This window comes from Meleagris gallopavo, chromosome 2, assembly GCF_000146605.3.
Source record: "Meleagris gallopavo isolate NT-WF06-2002-E0010 breed Aviagen turkey brand Nicholas breeding stock chromosome 2, Turkey_5.1, whole genome shotgun sequence".
NCBI classification, from domain to species: Eukaryota; Metazoa; Chordata; class Aves; order Galliformes; family Phasianidae; genus Meleagris; species Meleagris gallopavo.
The window spans coordinates 93881210-93902005 of record NC_015012.2 but is presented as its reverse complement, the minus strand read 5'-3'; the positions used below and the strand labels follow the sequence as shown (position 1 = coordinate 93902005).

Here is a 20796-nt window from a genome sequence, read left to right as displayed (position 1 = left end):
TGTGGACTAGTAAGTCATATTTCTGAATTATGTTCCAGATAAGCATATAAAAAGTTATAGTTAATGTGCATTACTGATATCTCAGTTGGGGGGGGAAAAAAACCAACCAAACAAAAAAAAACACTTGTATATTTCAAGTCACTCCAAACTCCTCTAGTTGATATTAACTTCGGATAGAAAACAGAAGTCTTAATTTCAGCAACACAATAAACACAAATTTCTGGGAACGAAATATTTTTACTCATATAAGTCAATTCCTGAGGCCTTTGTATTCTGGGGGGAGTCAGTAAAGTTCGGAAATAAAATTGAAGGTAATGTCTTTTTGTACTTGAATGAATGCTTTTTGTGGAATATTTATTCAAAAATGAAAAAACCATTGTGGTATAAGGTGATGGTCTGGAAATGCCTATTTTGGCTACACAATACCAGTGGCTCATATCCTTGTGATTTCAAATCCTACAGAAACTGCAAATGTTTGCTAGAAATCTAAAATCCTGCTGGTAAAGGTATTGAATGAAAGAATCCCTGCACAAAACCTTAAAGAAGCTTTGTAAATGATATTTGGTGGTCTAAAATACTGAAAACGGATTAATACAGTATTATCATATTTAACTTGTGTGAGTGATCCTGTTGGACGTCTAATTAGTAAGATACAATTACTTTTTTTGTTTGCAACAGCAGTTTTGAGCTGTCTTAAATTCTTCACTATTCCATTTTGCTGCTTTTCTATCTATGTAATAAGTATATTTAAAAAAAAATTAAATTCTTTTTTGCTTTCTCTAATTCAAATAGCACTGTAAAGTTGTAAATGAATCCAGACATTTTAAACTCTATTAACACTTTTTAATTAAAAAGAATGTTGACATAGGATGTATTCTGGAAAGTTAAATTGAAGTCTGACTTTTGTAATATAACTCAGTTGTAGATCAATGGTGATACTGGGCATGGGAGATTAGAAGTTTAGTAACTGTCCATCTTCTAAGAAAATGCTTTTTCTTTCTGCAGTGATCAAAACCAGAAGACTCAGAAGAAGCGCTTTATCTAGCGTTACTTGGCTAGGATAGTTGGTTTTGCAAAGAAAGCTTTCCTGAATACCTATGGTAATAGGAGTTTTTAAATAGCTATTGCATCTGTTCAGTGAAGTCTCTGTACTGCTTAATATGCACCGAGGGGGTTATAAGTTTCTTTCTAGGTAGCAGTGTCAAACTATAGCTTTCCTTTTTTCTTTATTAAAGTAAGCCATCGATTTCCTCTGTTTTATTATTGTGCATGATGACTTCTTATTTCTATCTTTATACAAGTTTGTATATGAGCAAATGTTCTTTTTAATGTCCAAGCTACCTGTTGCAGCTTGAAGAGTATTTCAAGTGCTATTGTTGATAGATTGATAGTACTATAAATTTTGTGGAGTGTTCTGTATGCAAACTTCTAATCTGGAAGAAATACACCCTTCTGCCTGCAGACACTATTGCTATTTTGACCAGGTGCAAGAAGAAGAAGATACACAACTTCAAAATATTAAATCTGTGGCATTAGCTTATTAGATACTAGAGAATAGATATCTAATTACCACGTTATTAAGCATAAATCTTTTGTCTTGCATTTCAGAATGGTCCACATTTTCAAGCTTTTTCTTTTTCTTAGCATAAGACCTACAGGAAAGATGGTTTTGTATCATTTTGAAAGAGAAAATTATTTCATCATTTTAAGTTACTATTTTAAGTTTTGACTTAAACTATATCAAAAGAAAAACTTAAAAGGCACATTATAAGTAAAATATGACATGCCTTCTTGCTTATGCCTTCTGTTGCTCTAATTATTTCTTAATACTTCTAATTAATTAGGTCAGTTGCTTTTTATGGGATGCGTAAGTTAAATGACTCCTACTTGCCTAGTTACTTGCTGCAGCTGAGGAAAATTGTTTTACGTGTTTGAAGATGAACTTGTTGAATGTCTTTGTTTTTGCTGTCATGGGGAGAGGCCTGGGAAGGGCAGTGGGGATGACCTTCCAGATCTGAGCTGTGCTTAGAAGGCTGTCTGCCTGCTGGGGAGCAGCTGGGTGGAGTGAGTGACTGCAAGGCAGGGCCTTGTCCTCACAGGCAGGGGCGGCAGTCTCCTGGTACTCAAATGGGGGAGCATTGCCTTTGGCCGTGCCAGAAAACATTCCAGTGATCCCTGGGAGTGTCTGTAGCCACTAGATCATGGCAGGAAGAAGTCAGTGGGTTGAAACCAAGGCCGGCAATGTGCATAGATGGAGCTTTGGCAAGAACCAAGGGCAAAGGCCTGCACCTGAATGCAGTTCTCGAGTCAAGCAATAGTAGCAACTAGTGATGCTTCTCATGGCTTTTATCGTGGCAGTCTAATCCCAGGTTACTCTGCTGCACTGTGCGAGGGCTGGCCTGGAGCTCAGAGATGATAGATATAGGGGCTGCTGGTGTCCTCAGTGCCCTGACCCGACCAAACGGAATGTGGTCACAAACACAGCCTTCTGCAAGGGTGGAGCTGTGCAAAGCCTCTTCCTTTTGACCACCATCTGGCTTGGTGGTGAAGGAGCATGTCCTCTGGTGGCGACCTCTCCTGCAGAAGGTCGTGGCAAGCATACTGTGCCACATAGAGCCTGATGGCCTAGCATCTGCCTTTAGCCTGTGCTGGCAACACTCATTGCTGCTGGACCATGGTGGTTATTTTCCGATCAGTCGTGAAAATGTAGAAATGAACAAAAATGAAAAGATCTGTAGCAAATTCAGAGTCTTTTGAGAGGAATATTCAAATGATTTACCAGTATGTATTTTAAATATTTTCTTGAGGAAATCATTATTGGACGTCATTAGAATACAACTTAATCCACTCTGAAGGCAGCTTTTAATTATGGCTGCTGGTGGTAAGGCCATCGGAGGCATAGAAGAATTAATTTTTAAGCTTGTATCAATGTAATGTTCAGTTTTAGGCCCTTTTTTTTAACATATATTGAGGTAGTTTTTCACAGAAACAGACACTCAGCAACGCTGACAGTTTTTTTTTGATGTTTGTGATTGATAGAGCAGTTTTTCTCCCTCAGCAGCATCTAGCCTAACAATGAGAATAGAGTGTTCACAGAGCTTAATTCTTAGATCTGTGTACTTATATTCTGAAAAAAGTAACTTCTGAAGTGCTTTACATGTAACCTTATATTTTTTTATCTAAGAAGTACAGACACATACCATTCCTATGGCTCTTAGCCAGAAGATTATCATTTACATAAAATTTCTTTCAAAGGCATAGTTTAAGGCGTTGAGCTCTGGAGGTTAGAAGAGAGACTTCAATCTGTACACCAGCAGTGGGCTACTGGCTTCTGAACAGAAGCTTTGTTGGTCATATTCAGAACACTGTTCACATTCATACTTAAGTAGAGCTGGCATTAAAATTCAGCTAATTTGTTTCATGTGATTCATCAGCTGTGTATTTTATTTAAATCTATGTCACATTCTCTTTCAGCATTTTATTTTGTAGATTCAAGTGTTGAAATAGGCCACTCTTTAACTCCTTGGTCACTGACTTCGGTACTGACTTAATCTTTGTTTTGCTTGTTTTAAACTCTTGTCTGGAATACTGAAAATAAATATGCATAACTGAAATGTACGTTAATTAAATTCGTGGTATTTCATTTAAAAACATGTACATTTACACATAGGGTTTTCCACTTTGCCTAATATAAAACTAACGTAATAGCCAGACTTGCAAACTTGACATAATCAGATTTTGCTGACTGGACAGGTTTTACTTTATGTGTATGGTCTTAAATTTTTCTGGCTTTTGACCATTCACTCTTGATGTGAAGAACAAGGAATTATTTGTAGATACTGCTTATAAAAGCACAGTATAGAAGCATCCATTTGTTAGGTACGTGATCTATTTAGCTATTTTCTCTAATATTTGGTAAAATTAACAGGAATGTCTTAATTTTACTTTTAGTATAGCACAAGACAGAACTAACAGATCAGAGTGAGAGATTTGCACACAGTTGAAATGCTTTTTTTGATGTAAAAGAGTTGCACTTATATCAGGTGTCTAGCACTAATCCTGAGTTCCTTTATGTCTCTTAACACTAAATCCTAAATATTCTGTGTAAATTTACCATTGTTATTTCTGGAATAATCCCATTGTACCTGGAGTAGTAGGGGACCTAAAGTAAAGATCAAAGAAGGTCATTGTTTTTAAAAGCTAACAAATTGTGAAATAAGATAGTTCAGCTAATTACAGATGTAGTTTGTTAGCTATATTAAAAACTTATTTCAGATCCAACCAGATTTTGTTTGAAGTGTTTTCTTTTTTTCACATTAAGGCAAACATTTAGTACTCCTCATTCCTTCATGAAACCCCTTTATATGAGAGCATACAAAAAACCTACCACGAAACACATACACAGAAAAAAACAAAAAGACACCATTGCTTCCAGTAGTCATAATGCATCGGCGTTGACCGTGTCTCACTGTTTTGTTGATCTCGTTTGTTTGTTTTTGTTTGTTGGTGTACTTGTGGCATCTTGTTTTAGAAGGTGAGTTAGTTGGGAGCAGACGCTTATTTACCATGAAATCTCACATGGTTGGGTTCTGATCAGTGTCTAAGAAACCGGACTGTTCCTGTTGGAAGAAATATTAGTTTGAAAGTTGGAATTTTAACTGTCTAATTTCTAATTTATGTATTAGAACTTGAATGAATACTTCAGGTTAATGCTGACGTGTTAACTTGCCGTTACTTTGGATTTGAAGTTAGAGCTATAAATTCCTGATCTACTTTCAATGAATAACCATACTCTAATTATTATGGTTTGTTCATCCGTTATTCTGTCTCCAGAATTTCAAAGAATATTCCTACAACGAAAGATGTTGAACCACTGCTTGAAATTGATGGAGATATACGGAACTTTGAAGTATTTTTATCTTCACGAACACCTGTTCTTGTAGCACGTGATGTAAGAACATTTTTGCCATGTACTGTCAACTTAGATCCCAAACTACGAGAAATCATTGCAGGTAAGCATGTTTTCAAATAAATAGAAAATGATAATTGAGGTAGAGCTACTTTGCATATTGCACAGGATCCTGAGTTGTTCATCAGTTCAGGCCTTCACGTTGTCTGACCTGACTTCAGTAGCAACTTGTTCAGTTCTACTTTGTAGCTTTCTATACAGGCCAAATCATACTAGACTAAAGCAGTTCTTCAGAATGGACAAAATATTGTTAATGGTTGATTCAAAGATAGCTTTAGGAGTTGTGGGAAAACAGTACATGTATCACAATGATATTTTATTTGTAGAGATGCGAATTTACTTCCAAGTAGTTTTTAACAGTTGCAGGTAGCATCAGCATCACTGAAGCCAGTGAAATAGAATGGAATGTCTCCAATCTGTTGCGTCTCCTGCTAGACACCTGTGCAGTTGGTACCTGCCAGTCATTTTTTTTTAGTCTGTGTTAGGATGATATTTAAATTGCTAATAGGGTAACTGTTGTTCATTGTTATTACTAGCTTGTAGACTCAAAATGTGAACTCAGATTCAGGTATGTGCTTGATAATAAATATTTTGACAACTGCTGAAGTGGACTGATGTGACTCTAATATGACAGAGGTTGCTGTTTGATCTGGAGTAAGGCCAAGGCATGCTAATATTTCTCCTTGTGTAAAGATGCTAAAACTTTGAAGAAAACCTGATCTTCAGATTTAAAATGGGGTCCTGATGAGTTTCTGGTCTGACAGTATCCTTAGTGGGTTCTGAACCCCTTGTGTTTTAGTAAGTGCCCATTGCCTCTTGTCCTTCACTGGGCACCACTGAAAAGAGCCTGGTTCCATCCTCTCTGCACCTTCCCCCCAGGTATTTCTGTACATTAGTGGGATACTTCTGAGCCTCCTATTCTCCAGCCTCAGCAGCCCCAGCTCTCTCAGCCTCTCCTCACAGGACGATCTTCTGTCTGAGCCCTCTGGTGGGCTCTTTCCAGTATCTCTGCATCTCTTTGGCACTGAAGGGCCCAGAACTGGACACAGTGGGCAAACAAATCAGAACTTGTTCAAGTATCTTAGGCTCAATCTCATTCTCCTCTTACCTTTGTTCTTCAGATGTTCGTGCTGCAAGAGATCAAATGAATATAGGAGGACTTCCTTATCCCACATTGCCTTTACATGAGGCACCTGCCAGAGCAGCATCTCTGTTCAGTCAGCCTTCATCAGCCTGCTCTTCTACAACCTCTTTTAATGGACCTTTCAACAGTGGAGTTCTATCACCCCAACCTCACAGCAGTTACTATAGTGGTATGACAGGACCTCAGCATCCGTTCTACAATCGGGTAAATAATCAAGAACCAATTCACATTCTTCTCATTTAACCTGGTAGTATTGCGTCTAATGTCTGTGGAATGTTGAAAAGACCCATGCAGATAATATTTACAAATGGAGCTTTGTCCAAAAGTCCGTACATCTCACAGTAATGTTTGCTCATGCAGTCTCGTAGGGAAATGAGGTAAACTGCATTAGAGCATTACAAAGAGGGAAGAAAGGTCAAACACTGAGATGTGGTGCTTAGTTGTAGGATATTGCAGACACCCTTTACATGTATATGCACATACTGCTTTTTAAATGGTAAATTCTACACTCTTCTTCACATACTTCTCATTAGAGAAGGTCCTGTTTTCTTTCCTTGATAAATTAGGTAAACTACACAAACTTAAAAATATAAAATAAAAATGCAGCAACTTTGGAGGAACTACCCAACAAGAACATACTCAGACATGTCTTCCCTTTTATCTGTTTTTAAAGTTATTCTAGGATCTTTATCCTTAACCAGTGCTGCAGTAGTTTAAAGAATTAACATAAATTGCGTAAACCATATAATTTTGAGTTATTTGTGGGCATCAGAAAACATAGTCTTAGACATGGCTCACATGTAATTTGCAGTGCTTTACTATATAATGGGATTGAATCTAAACAATGTAAGATAAACTGTTTTTTTAACATTGTCCAAGTTATGAAGGTATAAATAGGCTTATTAGGTGAGACAACCATTTATAAGAATGCCTTTTTAGATGCATTTTACAATGACATTCGTAGTACTGATCTACTTAGAGGGATTTAGTTTGTAGTTATTTAAAATTGGAGTGTGCTCCACAAGTAAATTCTAACTTTGTATTTTTGTGAGATATATTCAGTATTTTTAAACCTTTTTTTTTTTCCTTCCTGCAATGTTATCAGGGAGAAAAAAATATTCAGAAAGCGGATATAAATCATAGATTGCTCCTGTAAGCAGTTTTAAGTAGTGAGGTATGATAGTAGGTTAAGGTTCAATTTAGTAAGCTAGGAAAAAAAAAAGAGTTATTCCTTAATGTTCATTAACCAAGGCAGAAGAGAGTATATTTAGCACAGAGCCTTTTATCTGTTCTAAAATTATTCTTATATTGACACTATATTGAGCATATATACTTTTCTGTTTAAATTAACTTAAAATGATGTGCTCTTTGCCCACATTGGTAAATGCTTGTCTTATTAATCTTCCTGCTGATACTGACTCACTTAATTCAAGTGAGTGTTTAATTGGAAGCCCTCGTTTTTGTCTGTTCCTGCACATGATAAGGTTTTAAGTATGTGGTAACTTGCAGTTGAAACTTAGATGTTTTTTATGGCTCTAATAATCAATAAAAAAAGCAATTATTGATGAGTCATGAGTGTTTTTACAAGTATTTCATTTGCTCATTTTTATTAAGTGCATACATGGACTTCCAGACATGATTTTTTTCCTTTTCAAGACTCAAGTGCTCTTATTTTGGCCTTTCTCTAAGAAATTTTATGCTGCTTTTCTAAGGTATAAAGCACTGCATACTGAGATAAGTAGTGAGAACCTTATAATAGTAAGATTTTCTGAGAGCATTTTCAATCACTTCTCACTTCTGGAAGAACGATATTTAATAAAAGAGCACTGACAGATGATTAGGCTCTCAACAATGAATTATCTGAGGGAGGTCTTTGGATACCTGGATGACACAGCACAGCAGGGTCAAATGCTGCTCTGGAGATGTCTGAATTTTATTGCAAAGTATTCTTAAGTTCCTTGGATGGATACGTTGCCTTTTTCTGACCAGACAACAGTTTCTGTCCTGTTGTTTATAGGTGATCATTTGTTCTTAAGGAAAAAATAAAAAATAAACCTTTGAGCTCTTGTGGAAAGCTCACGTTGCTTGTCTTCAGAAAATACTACGCTTATGTTCTCTATGTTTTTGCTTTGTTCTTCAGATGTTCCTGTGTTATGCTCTTGAACTTCCAGTCACGTAATCTCTTCATTTCTGGTTTAAGGCCCCATTCTCCCTGTGCAGTGCTGTGCTATGGTCTGATTCAGCAGCTCTTTAACTTGACACTTTCAGTTTTGGACAGTGATAGAGGGCTAACAGTTTACCCCTGTCTGGTTCCCTGGTGACAAGTTGGTGTCAAGTTCAGCTTCTCTGAATCGCTGCTGTCACGAACCATTGTTAAGCTCATGTTTCTAATGGAGAAGAGCAGAGCAGTAGGCATGTCTAAGTTAACTGAGTGGGAACTAGAAATTATGGCATGTAAGGATTTGATGTTATTTACATCAGTATAGCAGCACATTCTTTGATACCTAAGCTGTGCTTATAACTTAAAGCTCTGTGCTGGTTTGTGCCCAGTATGTATTTATATTGATCTCACGTTTTCACTATACCTGTCTTTTTATACTTTGAGAGTTGAAATGCAGAGTTTAAACTCGATATTGGAGAATTAATTCCACAGGTGGGAAGCAGTGGAGTAGCTGAAGCGGGCACGAGGCATAATTAGAAATTGTGAACAAATTGTGGTATAATTGCCTTATTGGACAAATTCTTTCATTGCTTCGTAGTTTGATGACTCGCAACCGAAAAACAGGTGCTCACTTTGTTTCAGAGGGTAGTCTGCAGTGAGAGCTGGGCATGTGAATGTGGTATCATAATTAAGCATCTCATGCTTGTGGGTTTTCCATGTGGTTTAAGCTGCTAGTGGAAAACGGAAGAATTTAATTATTCGAGAAATAACATAAACTCTTTTTGAGAAGAGTTTTATTTCCACGAGATACCATAGAGTGTGCGCCTCATGGCAGTGAATTTTCTGAATTGTCCTGTCCTGACCAGTATGTATGAGACAGAGCCTAGGCTTTGGTCCTCCTGCCTATTTGGCCAACTCAAGTTGAAAACCACAGAATAAACAACTCCCACGTTTTGAGTAATAGTAACAGTGCATACCATGCATCTTCATACGTTGGAAGAGCATGTGAACTTTCTGTGGTAATAGCCTGAAAGCGTGTGCAAAGACTACCTGTCGCAGCTAAGAATAGAGAATCAGATGTGTTTCTTTGTAATTACTCAGAGTTGGTGCATACGCCATCTTGTTTGATGTACTCATGAATCAAGTTTCTTTCTCTTCATTCACTTCTGTTTCCGAATGCAGAATGCTTTCTTGGTTTGTTTTGATTTGTTTTTGTCCTTATTGATAAATCCCAAGTGGAATACTTCCACAAGTTTTGTTCCTCTCTCATACATTGGCCATGGAGTTACACCATCGTTTGGTCTACACTAAATTTGGTGCAGTGACTACTTAAAGTCTTGTCATGTGCAGGAACATAAACCAAGTAGTCAGTTTTATTTGATACATAGCAGGGTAGTAGAATTTTTAAATATTATGTATAAAAACACCAGTATGGTTTTGGATTGTTTGGGTTTTGTTTTTGTTTTTGTTTTTCTTTGTTTTTGGAGAACTCAGTAAAGAATGTAAAGAGTTCTGTACTTCTCTTTTTTGTGAAGTCTAAAGACTGTTAGTTTTCCATTACATTGCCTTAGAAGGGAATTTGCAAGAGAACAAAGGTGTTTACTTCAAAACCTAATTCAAGTTCATAATTAGATCAAAACCAAGATTTAACAGTATTGGAAAAGCCCTTCTTAAATACGTTACTAGTTGTAAGGGTTGTGTTTCTCAAATGTACAGACGTGCACACATTTCAGTTGCGTGCCAGTGGGTACCACGTGGATTTCAGGAAATGTGTTTGTGCAGCTGATTTTAGCACTTGAAGAACTGGAGCATATGGAGTATTTTGTTCAAAATGAAGTAATTTGTGATTTTGAGATCGCTGTATCTCATAGAAATGACTTTATTAACAATCACTTATTAATATCACTTTCATTTTTGAACAACTGTTCTGGGTACTGTGAAGCATTTTGCATTTTACTGAAAATCTGATCATGAGTTCAGCAACTCTGAGATGAATGAAAAATACTAGAAGTGTGAAACATTATCACATTTTCAAAACAGCTGTTAGTGTATAACTACTATGAGCACCTAACTCTGATCCTCTTGTAAGCCGTGTTGAGGAACCTGCTGGCTTTGGGGTGAGCAGTGGGGGGAGGGAGGGTCAGTTGTGAGGGGTTTTGAAGAATCACTCCAGAGCTTTTGATTGAATTCTGCTAAATGCAAGAAGTAAAGAACACTGTTAATAATTGCTCTTTTCGCTTTATTAAACTCAACTACGGAATATGTTTTGTTGAAATAAGTTTTCTTTTGTTATTACATTTTGATTTGTGTAATTGTTTGTCCCTTCTTTTTGTTACATTTATTTTTTTTCCATAGCCATTCTTTGCCCCATGTATTTACATGCCAAGGTATTACCCTGGCAGTTATCATCTCATCTCACGTCCACTAAAAACGAGTTTGTCCAGAGATCAGAGCAATGGCCTAGTAAGTATTTTGAAGGTTAATTCACATACTAACCTAGACAATAAGTATAGTGAACAATGTAAATGAAAATTGTTAATGATGATGCAGTATTAGACAAGTAAAAGCTCTTTTTTATAAATAGTTTAAGCAAAGGTGTTATTGATATGTAATGTAAAATGTATTTTGTTTTAACTTTAGAAGCTAATTAGAGTTGAAAACAAATTCTAACATGCAGGTATGAAGATTGGAGGAGTTTAACCTGTAATATTGGCAGGAAAACATTTCAGTGAATGTGCCAACTCTGCTGCAGTAAATTGATACAGTACAATATTAGAAGAATAAAATGCCAGTGATAAATTTATATTCAAATTTTATAATAATACAAATTCTGTGACATCGGGAGAAAATAAAATTACATCTCTTCATGTTGTAAAGTTTTCTACAAATTGAAAGGCCAAATAAATAACTTAAAAGCAATGTTTTAAATATTCAAGTAAAACAAAATACATTTTGTCTGAAGCGTGCATTAGTTATAGCTTGGTTTTGTAAGTATGTGTAATTCAACTTTATTTACCCTTTGAAAAGGAAGAACAAACAGACTTTTCTGGCTTCCTGTAGAATAATACAATTTCTATTAAGAATATTTATTTTACTGACAGATGGCTTTTCAAATGCAGTTAAGAACTAAAGAAAGCTTAAAAAAAAACACACGAAACAGAGGCAGTAAAAGCCTTACTTGTCAATGGTTTAATTCTAGGATATTGATACATTGAACAAAGCTATCAGAAGGTTTTAAAATCTTTTCTTTAATCACTAACGGAAAACAAATACGTTTATGTCAAGTTATGTATTATTATGAGATCATTCTCATTCATTATTTACTTCATATTTTTTGTTTAGCCCTCGATCATTTTACCCAAACCATAATATTTTGTTGTTGCTAGGATGTTATCAAGGAGGATGCTGATGAGGGGCTTTCTTCACCCACAGACCCCTCAATGGTAAATGAGTAGTCATGTGGTGTGGAAATTTTAGCATCTCATTGCTTTTTCAGCAGTAATGAGTCTGCATTAATCGTAACTGCAGTTCACTAACACTGCATCGGTGGCTTTGGTGGGCAAATAGAGTAGCTGAAAACTAATGTAGTTTGTGAATGAATTTAAGAGCTAATATTTCACTTATAGATTTTTTTTTTCCCTGTAGTTTTTCCCTTGCCTTTCTCAGTAGCTATTGTGCATATCGTGGTAGCTAAGCAGAGTGAAAAATGAGGTGGTCATTCGTGACTTAGATTTTAGAGCGAAGTAATTTTTGTGTTTCTTGCTTTAGTCGGCTCTCACCTGATCCCTACTTCTGTAGCTGGTGGCATAGAGCCACTGCAGTTAACACAGTATGAAGCAGTGCTCCATGGGAATAAAATAACAGGCCCTAGGTTAATTCTTGAATCAGAATGCTAACACTGGCATTTTCTGTGACTTGTTCTTTGTTTTAGTCTCAGTATTTGCACAAAGTCTTCTTTATGGGTATTTGTTTTAATTCTAACTGGGAATCGGTGAAAAGTCATGTGGAGATACTACCACCAAAGAGGTTATACAGCTATAATCATTTTCTTAAATATCGCTACTATTGTTGCTGTTGGCAACACTTAAAAATTAAAGCTGCAGTTATTTTTTTTATCCAGTAAATATTGCAAAAATAAAAAATCTGTGATATTGTGCAATGGAAAAAAGAAAGAACCTACAAACACACAGATTCCAGAACTACTGTATTTAACTGCACATAAACTTATCAATTATGAAAATGCAATGGAGAATTTACCCTGTAGTTCTGTTTCCCAGGTCATCTTCTACCCTGAGTGAGGGGATGACTCTGAGGTAAATTTTTCTTGTAGTATAATTTCGGAGATGCTGATGTCTTCTCTGTATTTGATTTCTTATCTCAGTATCTTGTTGTCCTCCCAGTCCTTTGCAGCTTGTCATTGTGAGAAGAGAAAGCAGTAGAAGTGTGTGTGTATTTGTGAGTGTGAGAAGGGGACGTGGGAGCAAAGAGTGGAAACTCTTCTCAGGGTGAAGTAGTTCAGGAACAGACCTGGACCTGGTTGTTCCTCTGCTTGTTACCCTCAGCGTGTATCATAAGCAGATAGGCTGCAGGTTCAAACAATTTAAAATATTTGTAAAATTTACAGGATCTGATTTCAAGGGCAACTGATCTGTAGGTTAGAAAATATAAGAGTTACAACATAGAAAAGAAGCTTTGATAATGATAATGAAGGATTTCATTATATCCATTTTTCAGAATTTACCTTTCTGTGAAGCTCAGTAGTACAGAGTATGAGACTATATGCTTTTTCTAAGGTTTACCCTGCATTGTCAATGTAAAATTTTGAATTTTTGAAAGTCTTTTGGGTAGTTTGCAATGTTCTTAATGTGTGGTATTCTGTGTGCCTGGCAGGTTGCCTCACCAGAGTTTCCTCTGTTCTAAAAACCCTTATTTTGCAATCTTCGTTGAAGGTGAACAGTGAAAGTATGGTTGTTGAAGACATTGCAGTTGTCCATAGATTATAGTTGCAATAATTCCATCCAGCTACTAGGCTGCTCTCGATTGATGGATCACTGCCACCATATAAATGAAAGTTAATTAAGAAAGTATCTTAATATGCATACTGGTGCATGTAAATTAATGAAATATACTTTTAAAAAAAAAAAAGGCAAAACAATCTACATTGAGTAGTTAATGAGCACCAGGGCTTGTAACTGATTTGAGGACTGAACACAAGAGGGGCATGTAGAATCAAAACTGACTTTCATGCATATCTAGGAAGAAACCAGAAACATTGCAGTTTTACTGTTGTGTGAAATAGAGTTAATCATTATTTTTAATGTTACACAGCAGGAAACAACTACTGCAAGAGCATAACTTTTTAATATAGACCATCATTGCTATTCCTTGCATGAGCTGAACAGACCTGTGCTGAGAATGCTCTGTGAACAACTGAGGCCCCTGCCATTGTTTGCATCTGACACTAGGGTAGAGTGGATATCTAAAATTCCAAATCCTAATCTTACAGAAAACCTGTGTAAATCTGTGTTAGCTTAATGAAAATGAGAGCATACATCATATACAAATAATAAAGCTGTCTTTAGGGACTAAGGAATAAAATGCAGCTGGCAACTCTTTAGGGACATCTTTGTTACCGAGTGCAAGAGCTCTCCATCCTTACACTTAAGAAATAAAGCAGGAGAAACAGGAACCAGCAAGGCTGAGCAAGGACCTGCTGCTCAAACTGAGGGAAAAGAAGGCCATGTACAGGGAGTAGATGAAGGAATGTGTGGTCTGGGAAGAGTACAGGGATGCTGTCTAGACATGCAGAGACAGGATCAGGAAAGCCAAGACACAAATGGAACTGAACTTGGTGATGAAGGATATGAAAAGTAGTAAGAAGGGATTGTGCAGGTACATGACGTCAGAAAAGAAAGGCCAGGGAGAGCGTATCCCCTCTGATAAATTAGGAGGGAGAACTGGCTGCAACAGGTCTGGAGAAGGCTGAGATACTCAGTGAGTTCTTTGCCTCAGTCCTCACTCACAGTCAGTCTCTCATGTCCCTGAACCTCTGGGTGGGGTTGGGAGAACAAAATCCCTCCCAGTGTAGGCAAAGAGCGAGTTCAAGACCACGTGATAAGACTGAATGCGGACAAGTCTACACATTCCAGAGTCCTGAATGAACTGGCTGATGCAGTTGTTGAGCTACTCTCCATTGTTAAAGTCATGGCTGTCAGGGGAAGTCTCTGGTGACTGGAAAAAGGGAAACATCACACCTGTTTTTAAGAAGGGCAGAAAGGAGCACCCGGGGGAGCTACAGGCCAGTGAGCCTCGTATCTGTGCCTGGAAAGATAATGAATCAGATCCTCCTGTAAGCTGTGTTAAAGCACTTGTGATATGTGAAGGTGATCTGAGACAGCCAGCAGAGTTTCACCAAGGACAGATTGTACTTGACAGTCTGGTGGCATTCTTCAGTGGACTGATGGCATCTGTGTGGACAAAGGCAGGACAACTGATGTCATCTACTTGGACTTGTGCAAGACTCTGGTATGGTCCCACACAACATTCTTATCTCTAATTTGGAGAAGGATGGATTTGAAAGGTGTTCTTATTCATTGGGTAAAGGATTAGTTGGAAAGTCACAGGTTGTGGTCGGTGGGTCTGTGTCCAAATGCAAGCTGGTGATGAGTGGTGTCCCTCGGGGGTCTGTCTTGGGACTTGGTACTTTTCAAAATCTTTGTCAGTGGGATTGAGTGCATCCTCAGCAACTTTACTGACAACACCAAGCTGGGTGGTGCAGTTAATAAGCCAGAAGGAAGGAATGCCATTCAGAAGGACCTGGACAGGCTTGGAAGGTGATTGGGGTGGGTGGGCTGTGACGTCCCTTGCAACCCAATCATCCTGTAATCCTATGAACTTCAGGATAAATATAGGATATCCTCTAAGAAACTGGAAATGCTCTTCTACAGTTTGAGTATAAATGAATGTGTGTGGCATAGGAGTTCTCTTTTTATATATTTTCCAGGTGCTTTTATGTGGCATTGTTGCGCTTCAAACATTTACTTGTTAATCCTGTTGTTTGTTCTTAAGAGTACTGTTTCAGTTCTGAGTGGTGTTTTTAAAAAAATAAATTAATAAAAAAATCATGTGCTTAGATACAAGGCTTCACAATTATTTGAGGTACAGGGCTGATGTAGTGTGATTTTGAAATGGCAGGAGAATGTGTTTAAAGCTAAATTTTCCATTAGAAATGTAATGTAGAACTTCAGGGCAAGCAAATTGTCATGCTGTTTTACAAGTACAAATCAGAGCAGTGTTTTCTTAGGCAAATGGTATTCACATAACATATACTAACTGTGTGTTATGAAAGTATATCTTAAAAGTTTCAGTACCTTATGAAAATATCCCATTACAGTACTTTTCTGTCTCAATGTTGTTTCCTTTGTTTACTTGCGAGCATGTCATCTCTATATACAATCTTTTTGATGTCACTTTAAGCTGTTGTTTCTTTCTGTTCTGTTTTGTCCTTTCCTGAAAGCTGTGTAAGTCTGGGTTAAGCAGACCAAGACAGGTACAGCCACTTTCTGTGAATTATCATTCACTTTTTAGAGTCATTTCAGAAGCTATCATGCTGGCGCTTCATGCTGGGCTGTCTGTAAACTAATGCTCATTACTAGCCCTGAGGTTTGTTTTGACAAGCTGCTTTTAGCTTTTGCATGGCAAGTACTTTTTCAGACTAATGTTCTTTAAGCATCTTTAACAAAACTACTAAGGCTGAAAAATATGTCAGTTTAAGTACAGTTTTAATTCACTTACATGATGGCGATATCCTTAAAGCTATTGCATTACTTATTCTTCAGAGAGTGCTTTTTATAAAGAATGTTTTGGATTAACGTGCATCTAATTCAAACAGTTCACACTTCAACAAAAATAGTCTAAATATTAGGTTGCTTTGCTGTATTTTTTTTTTTATACACAGAAGGAACTTCCTAAACTAATTCTTCACGCTTGCAGGAAGTATGACTTGTTCGTGATTGTTAACAAAATATTTTGATCTGAAGGAGAATTGATAAATTAGAAGTGTCGTAAAAACTGCATTTATTTGTGGATACTGATTGATACTGTATTTAATGGATTGAGAGAACAAAGACAATTGCTTGCACACATTGCTTGGGGATCATTCACTGTAGCAGTACCACCTTGTAATTTTGGCTATAACTGTTTCTTTTGTTTTAATTGATCTAACTGCTTTTTGGAAAGAAAGTTTTAATTTGAGTTAATTCACTGACTGACTGCCTTTTGCTTATTGATGTAATATGACTCGTACCAATAGCAAATAGTGTGTTTATGGGAAAATATTAGACAAAACTCTTCAGGAAAAATGGAAATGGTTTGGTGGCTGGTTTATGTCCTTGTCTTGATGAGGATTTTAGCTGTGCTAAAAATCAGGCCAGATTGAGATCTGAATTCACTCCTTGTTAGGAGTCTAATATGTCAACTAGTCAGCATTGTAGGCACCTGATTAGGAAGGCACTGCAGAGCCTGAAAAGTAACTGTCTTGTCTTTGGATGGATTACCAAATCACTACGTTAGGTGCCTGCCCTTCATCATAGTGAAGGTGTAATGCTTAATTTTATACAGTAATTTAGGTAAGCTGCCTATGCAGCGAGTGGGAATATCTTCTTTCTTTAATGTCCAGTTGACATCAAATATTGATATATAAATGTTCAAAAGAAATGAACTTGAGCTTCAGCTCTATTTTCAGCCAGATGAGCAAACCACAAGGCTTAGGATCCCCACCACCTCCCTCAGTGTTTTCGAGCGAAGTTGATGGATTGATTGTTTTAAGACATTTCAAACAAATTTGGCTGAGAATTGTGGAGGAATTACAGGTTGAAATTCAAAGTCAGATGCTTCCAAATAGCCTGGGTAGGCAGGTTTCCCACTAAGCTATTCAGAAGCATCTGACTTTGTTTCTCAACCTGTAATTCCTCCACAGAGGAATTGCCTACCTCCCCAGATTAGGATATCTCCAGTAACAATGAGTTTGAGATAACTGAGGTTAAGGTCAATGAGAATAAATTTAGGGTTTGCTGCCTTATAGCTGAATCAATTTTTCAATTCTTCTCAAATATTCTTTCTGACAATTTGGGTATGGTTAGCATCATTACCTATAATCTTGATTTTTATAGGTAATTATCTTTGAATATATTAACTTACTGTCAGTTCTTCTGTGAGATTAAATAACTGTAACATACATACATATATATACATATACATACATATATAGTTGTGTATATATATATATATATATATATATAATAATTAGTCTTTCTATCCTATATATGTGTGTGTGTGTATGTGTATACATACATATATGTAGGAACTAGAGAAAAATTATATATATATACTTATATAACTGATTGAGAAATATAGCCCTATTTCATTAGTTGAATTTTGGAAATTCAAAACGTACTTTTACATCTCAGAGTTATGCATGTGATGATAAGCTCTGAAGCTTTGGAAGCTCTTTTGTATCCTCCCAAAATGAGCTTTATTTTGGTGGATTGTCTGTAAAACTGAAACAAAAACTTTTATGTTTAGAAAAAGGAAAGGTACAACCTCCCTTCCTGGGGGAGTTTATACATATGTTTCATAGCTGATAGAACTGTTTCTGATTTTGCTATTTTGAATTTGGAACAACTGAACTGTTCAGAGGTTTGCACTTTGTCCTACCCAGGGCAGGCTCCCATCCAGGAAGAACGCTTTATTTTGTGTACAAATGCATTTGTTTTATTTTTCCACACTTTCTTGGAAATGCCCAGAAGCTGGCAATGTTATCAGGGCAACTTGGGTGTTAGGGATCTGAGATATGAATAGCTTCTACCAAAATCTTGCCAAAGCTCTACATACATGAAACATCCTTACAGTGTCCTGGAGGGCAGCAGTAGTGCTGCCCTGTATTTCTGTGCTGTGATGACTGTATATAGCTCCCTGATTAATTTTGTGAAAAAATGGAGAGGTACTGATATAAATACCCAGTGAATCCAAGTAACTGAGCAGCTGTATTTCCAGTCATCTTTGCCTTATGCTAAACCAAGAATCGTTTCAGACAGGAAAATCTTAAGTTGTGTCTGGGATACTTGAAAAAATTGAACTTGATTAGCACTTCATAGTCCTGGTTTTTATGTTGTTTTTTTTTAAACAATGTGATTTAGGAGAGTTACTATTTTTCACATTGGCAGATCTCAAGATGCTGTGTTTTTTTGTTTTTTTTTTCTTGATATAAATACTATAATGAACGATTCTCAGGATATTGATATTCTGATATCAGTTACAAATGCCTGTGCATTCTTATTCTCATTTCTTAATTTTCTTTGGCTTGTTGCAGTGCATATTGTGAAATTCTGGGTATACTGAGTTTTTGAACAGATCTTTTATGTGCACCTTCTTGATTCTTGCAGGGAGGAGGAGCAGGTGCAGGACCAACCACAGGAGTTTCACATGTCTCTCTGAGCACAATGAGTGTGGAAACTGTATGTGAGAAGCTAAAGCAGATAGATGGTCTGGACCAGAGTATGCTGCCTCAGTACTCTGCAATTATAAGAAAGGTATCAGCTGAATTTAATCAGTGTGTTTAATACCTAACCCTGGACACTGACATGGAAAAGGAAATATTTAGCTGACGCTTCTGGAGATGCTTACTGTAACATGTGGAGTATCAGAACATCTTAATTTCTATACGTGCTAAGTTTGAAGAACGTTTTTAAGGCAAGCATGTATTTCTCAGAAAAGGCTCTCTTAAAAACAAGAAAAAGAGCTCAAAAATGTACATGCTGATGAGAGTGGTTATTTTGAGAAAAGAAACAATAAAAAATGATTTTTAAATTGTCATATTTAGATAAATAGTATTGTAAATGGGTTCTAAATCCAGGTAGCAGCTCTTTTTTTTTCCTTGAAAAACTGGCACATCTCTTTTGTTGTGAGTGATGAGGATACAGTTTCATTTCTCTGCTACCACATCCCACGCCTATTTGATTCAGAACAAAGCCACTGTACATTTTTCTGTTACTGGCTCAGTATTATTAAAATATTTTCATTATTTCATGAAATGTAGATGATTCTTCTCCATCAGCAATCATCAATAAATATTCTTCTTTTTAAAAAAATGTTTTTATTATGTAGGATCGGACTTAAGAGTGGTGTTGGTAAGCTTCACCAGTAGTCCCCATCAGTATGTCTGGTTTTATCTTTCTGGTCTGTTACTTTTACACCACAGGTCTTGTGTCAGCAATTTACATTATTTAGTTTTACTGTTTTAGGCGAATATAAATGGCCGTGTCTTGGCTCAGTGCAACATCGATGAACTGAAAAAAGAAATGAATATGAATTTTGGTGACTGGCACCTGTTCAAGAGCATGGTAAGACTTCTTCAGTATTCCAGGACATCATAAATTAGTCTTTTCTATTATTAACCAGGTTATCTTTTTTGTACACGCTATCCTGGTAACAGCTTATCTCATATTTGTCATCTTAAAGCATGTATGCATTTATTATTTTGTTATTTCATCATCTTGAGTATACACAACTAAAAGCTAGTTGCTTATGGGTTTTGTGTCTTAGGTGATAGTGAACTTTGAAGATTTTCCCCTCTTCTTGTAAGATCTGTTTTTCACGCATGGGATTCCTTTTCACTTTTTAAATTTGGCTAATGCATGGCACACAATTGCAGGAGAGCAGTTTTAAATGAAACTTAAGTTAGATCAATTCAATGAGTTAAAGGGACAATAATGTAATTGACGCGTACTTGCATTCAGTGCAATATTCTCATGTTGTGCTGTTAAGCATTTATAGATACCTAATTTCCCTTCTTGCATTGTGAGTTCAGTAGCTTCAAGCTATAGCTTCAAGCTGCACCAGGGGAGATTCAGGCTGGACACTGGGAAATAATACTTCTCTGAAAGAGTGGTCAGGCACTGGAATGGCCTGCCCAGGGAGGTGGTGGAGTCACCGACCCTGGAGGTGTTCAAGGAACGTTTGGACATTCTGTTGAGGGACATGGTCTAGTGAGAGCTATTGGTGATCTATCTTTTTTTTTTTCTGAAAATTAGGTGCGTCTCTGACCTGCTAAATCAGTCCTCAAAACACTAGGAATTGCAATACAATTTTTTTTGTTAGACTTAGGTTGATTAAAGCTATAAAACTGAATGCTTGTCTTCGCTTTTAGATTTATATTTATCACTTTGTTTTACAAGAATTTATTGTGTTTTGTGTCATATGAGTTCATGTAAGGGCCTGCAGAAAGTAATTTTGTAAATACAAGAAATCTTCTTAATATTAAAATGTGATTTGCTGTGAAGACAGTAAATGTAGTAGGTCTGTAAACTGATCTTTCTTCATACTTTTCCATTATCACAACCATAGGCAACTACACTTTTACAGCTGAGTTACACATTCCTATATGTAATGGAATTGTTCTTTATCAATTTTCAGGGCTTTTTTTTGACTATTAATTAACTTTGCACACACTCTCTCTTTTTTTTT

At 36.6% G+C, this 20796-nt stretch overlaps 1 protein-coding gene across 1 annotated transcript; it reads left to right on the top strand.

The window, feature by feature from the left end:
• The first annotated feature begins 4792 nt into the window (after window positions 1–4792).
• On the top strand, window positions 4793–19721 carry LOC104909989 (kinase D-interacting substrate of 220 kDa-like). Its single transcript, XM_010707933.2, has 7 exons — window positions 4793–5012; window positions 6091–6317; window positions 10630–10737; window positions 11661–11717; window positions 15791–15823; window positions 18717–18863; window positions 19575–19721. The coding sequence occupies exons 2-7, from the start codon at window positions 6114–6116 to the stop codon at window positions 19704–19706; spliced, it is 681 nt and encodes a 226-aa protein (XP_010706235.1). The 5' UTR covers window positions 4793–5012; window positions 6091–6113; the 3' UTR covers window positions 19707–19721.
• The last annotated feature ends 1075 nt before the right edge of the window (window positions 19722–20796 follow it).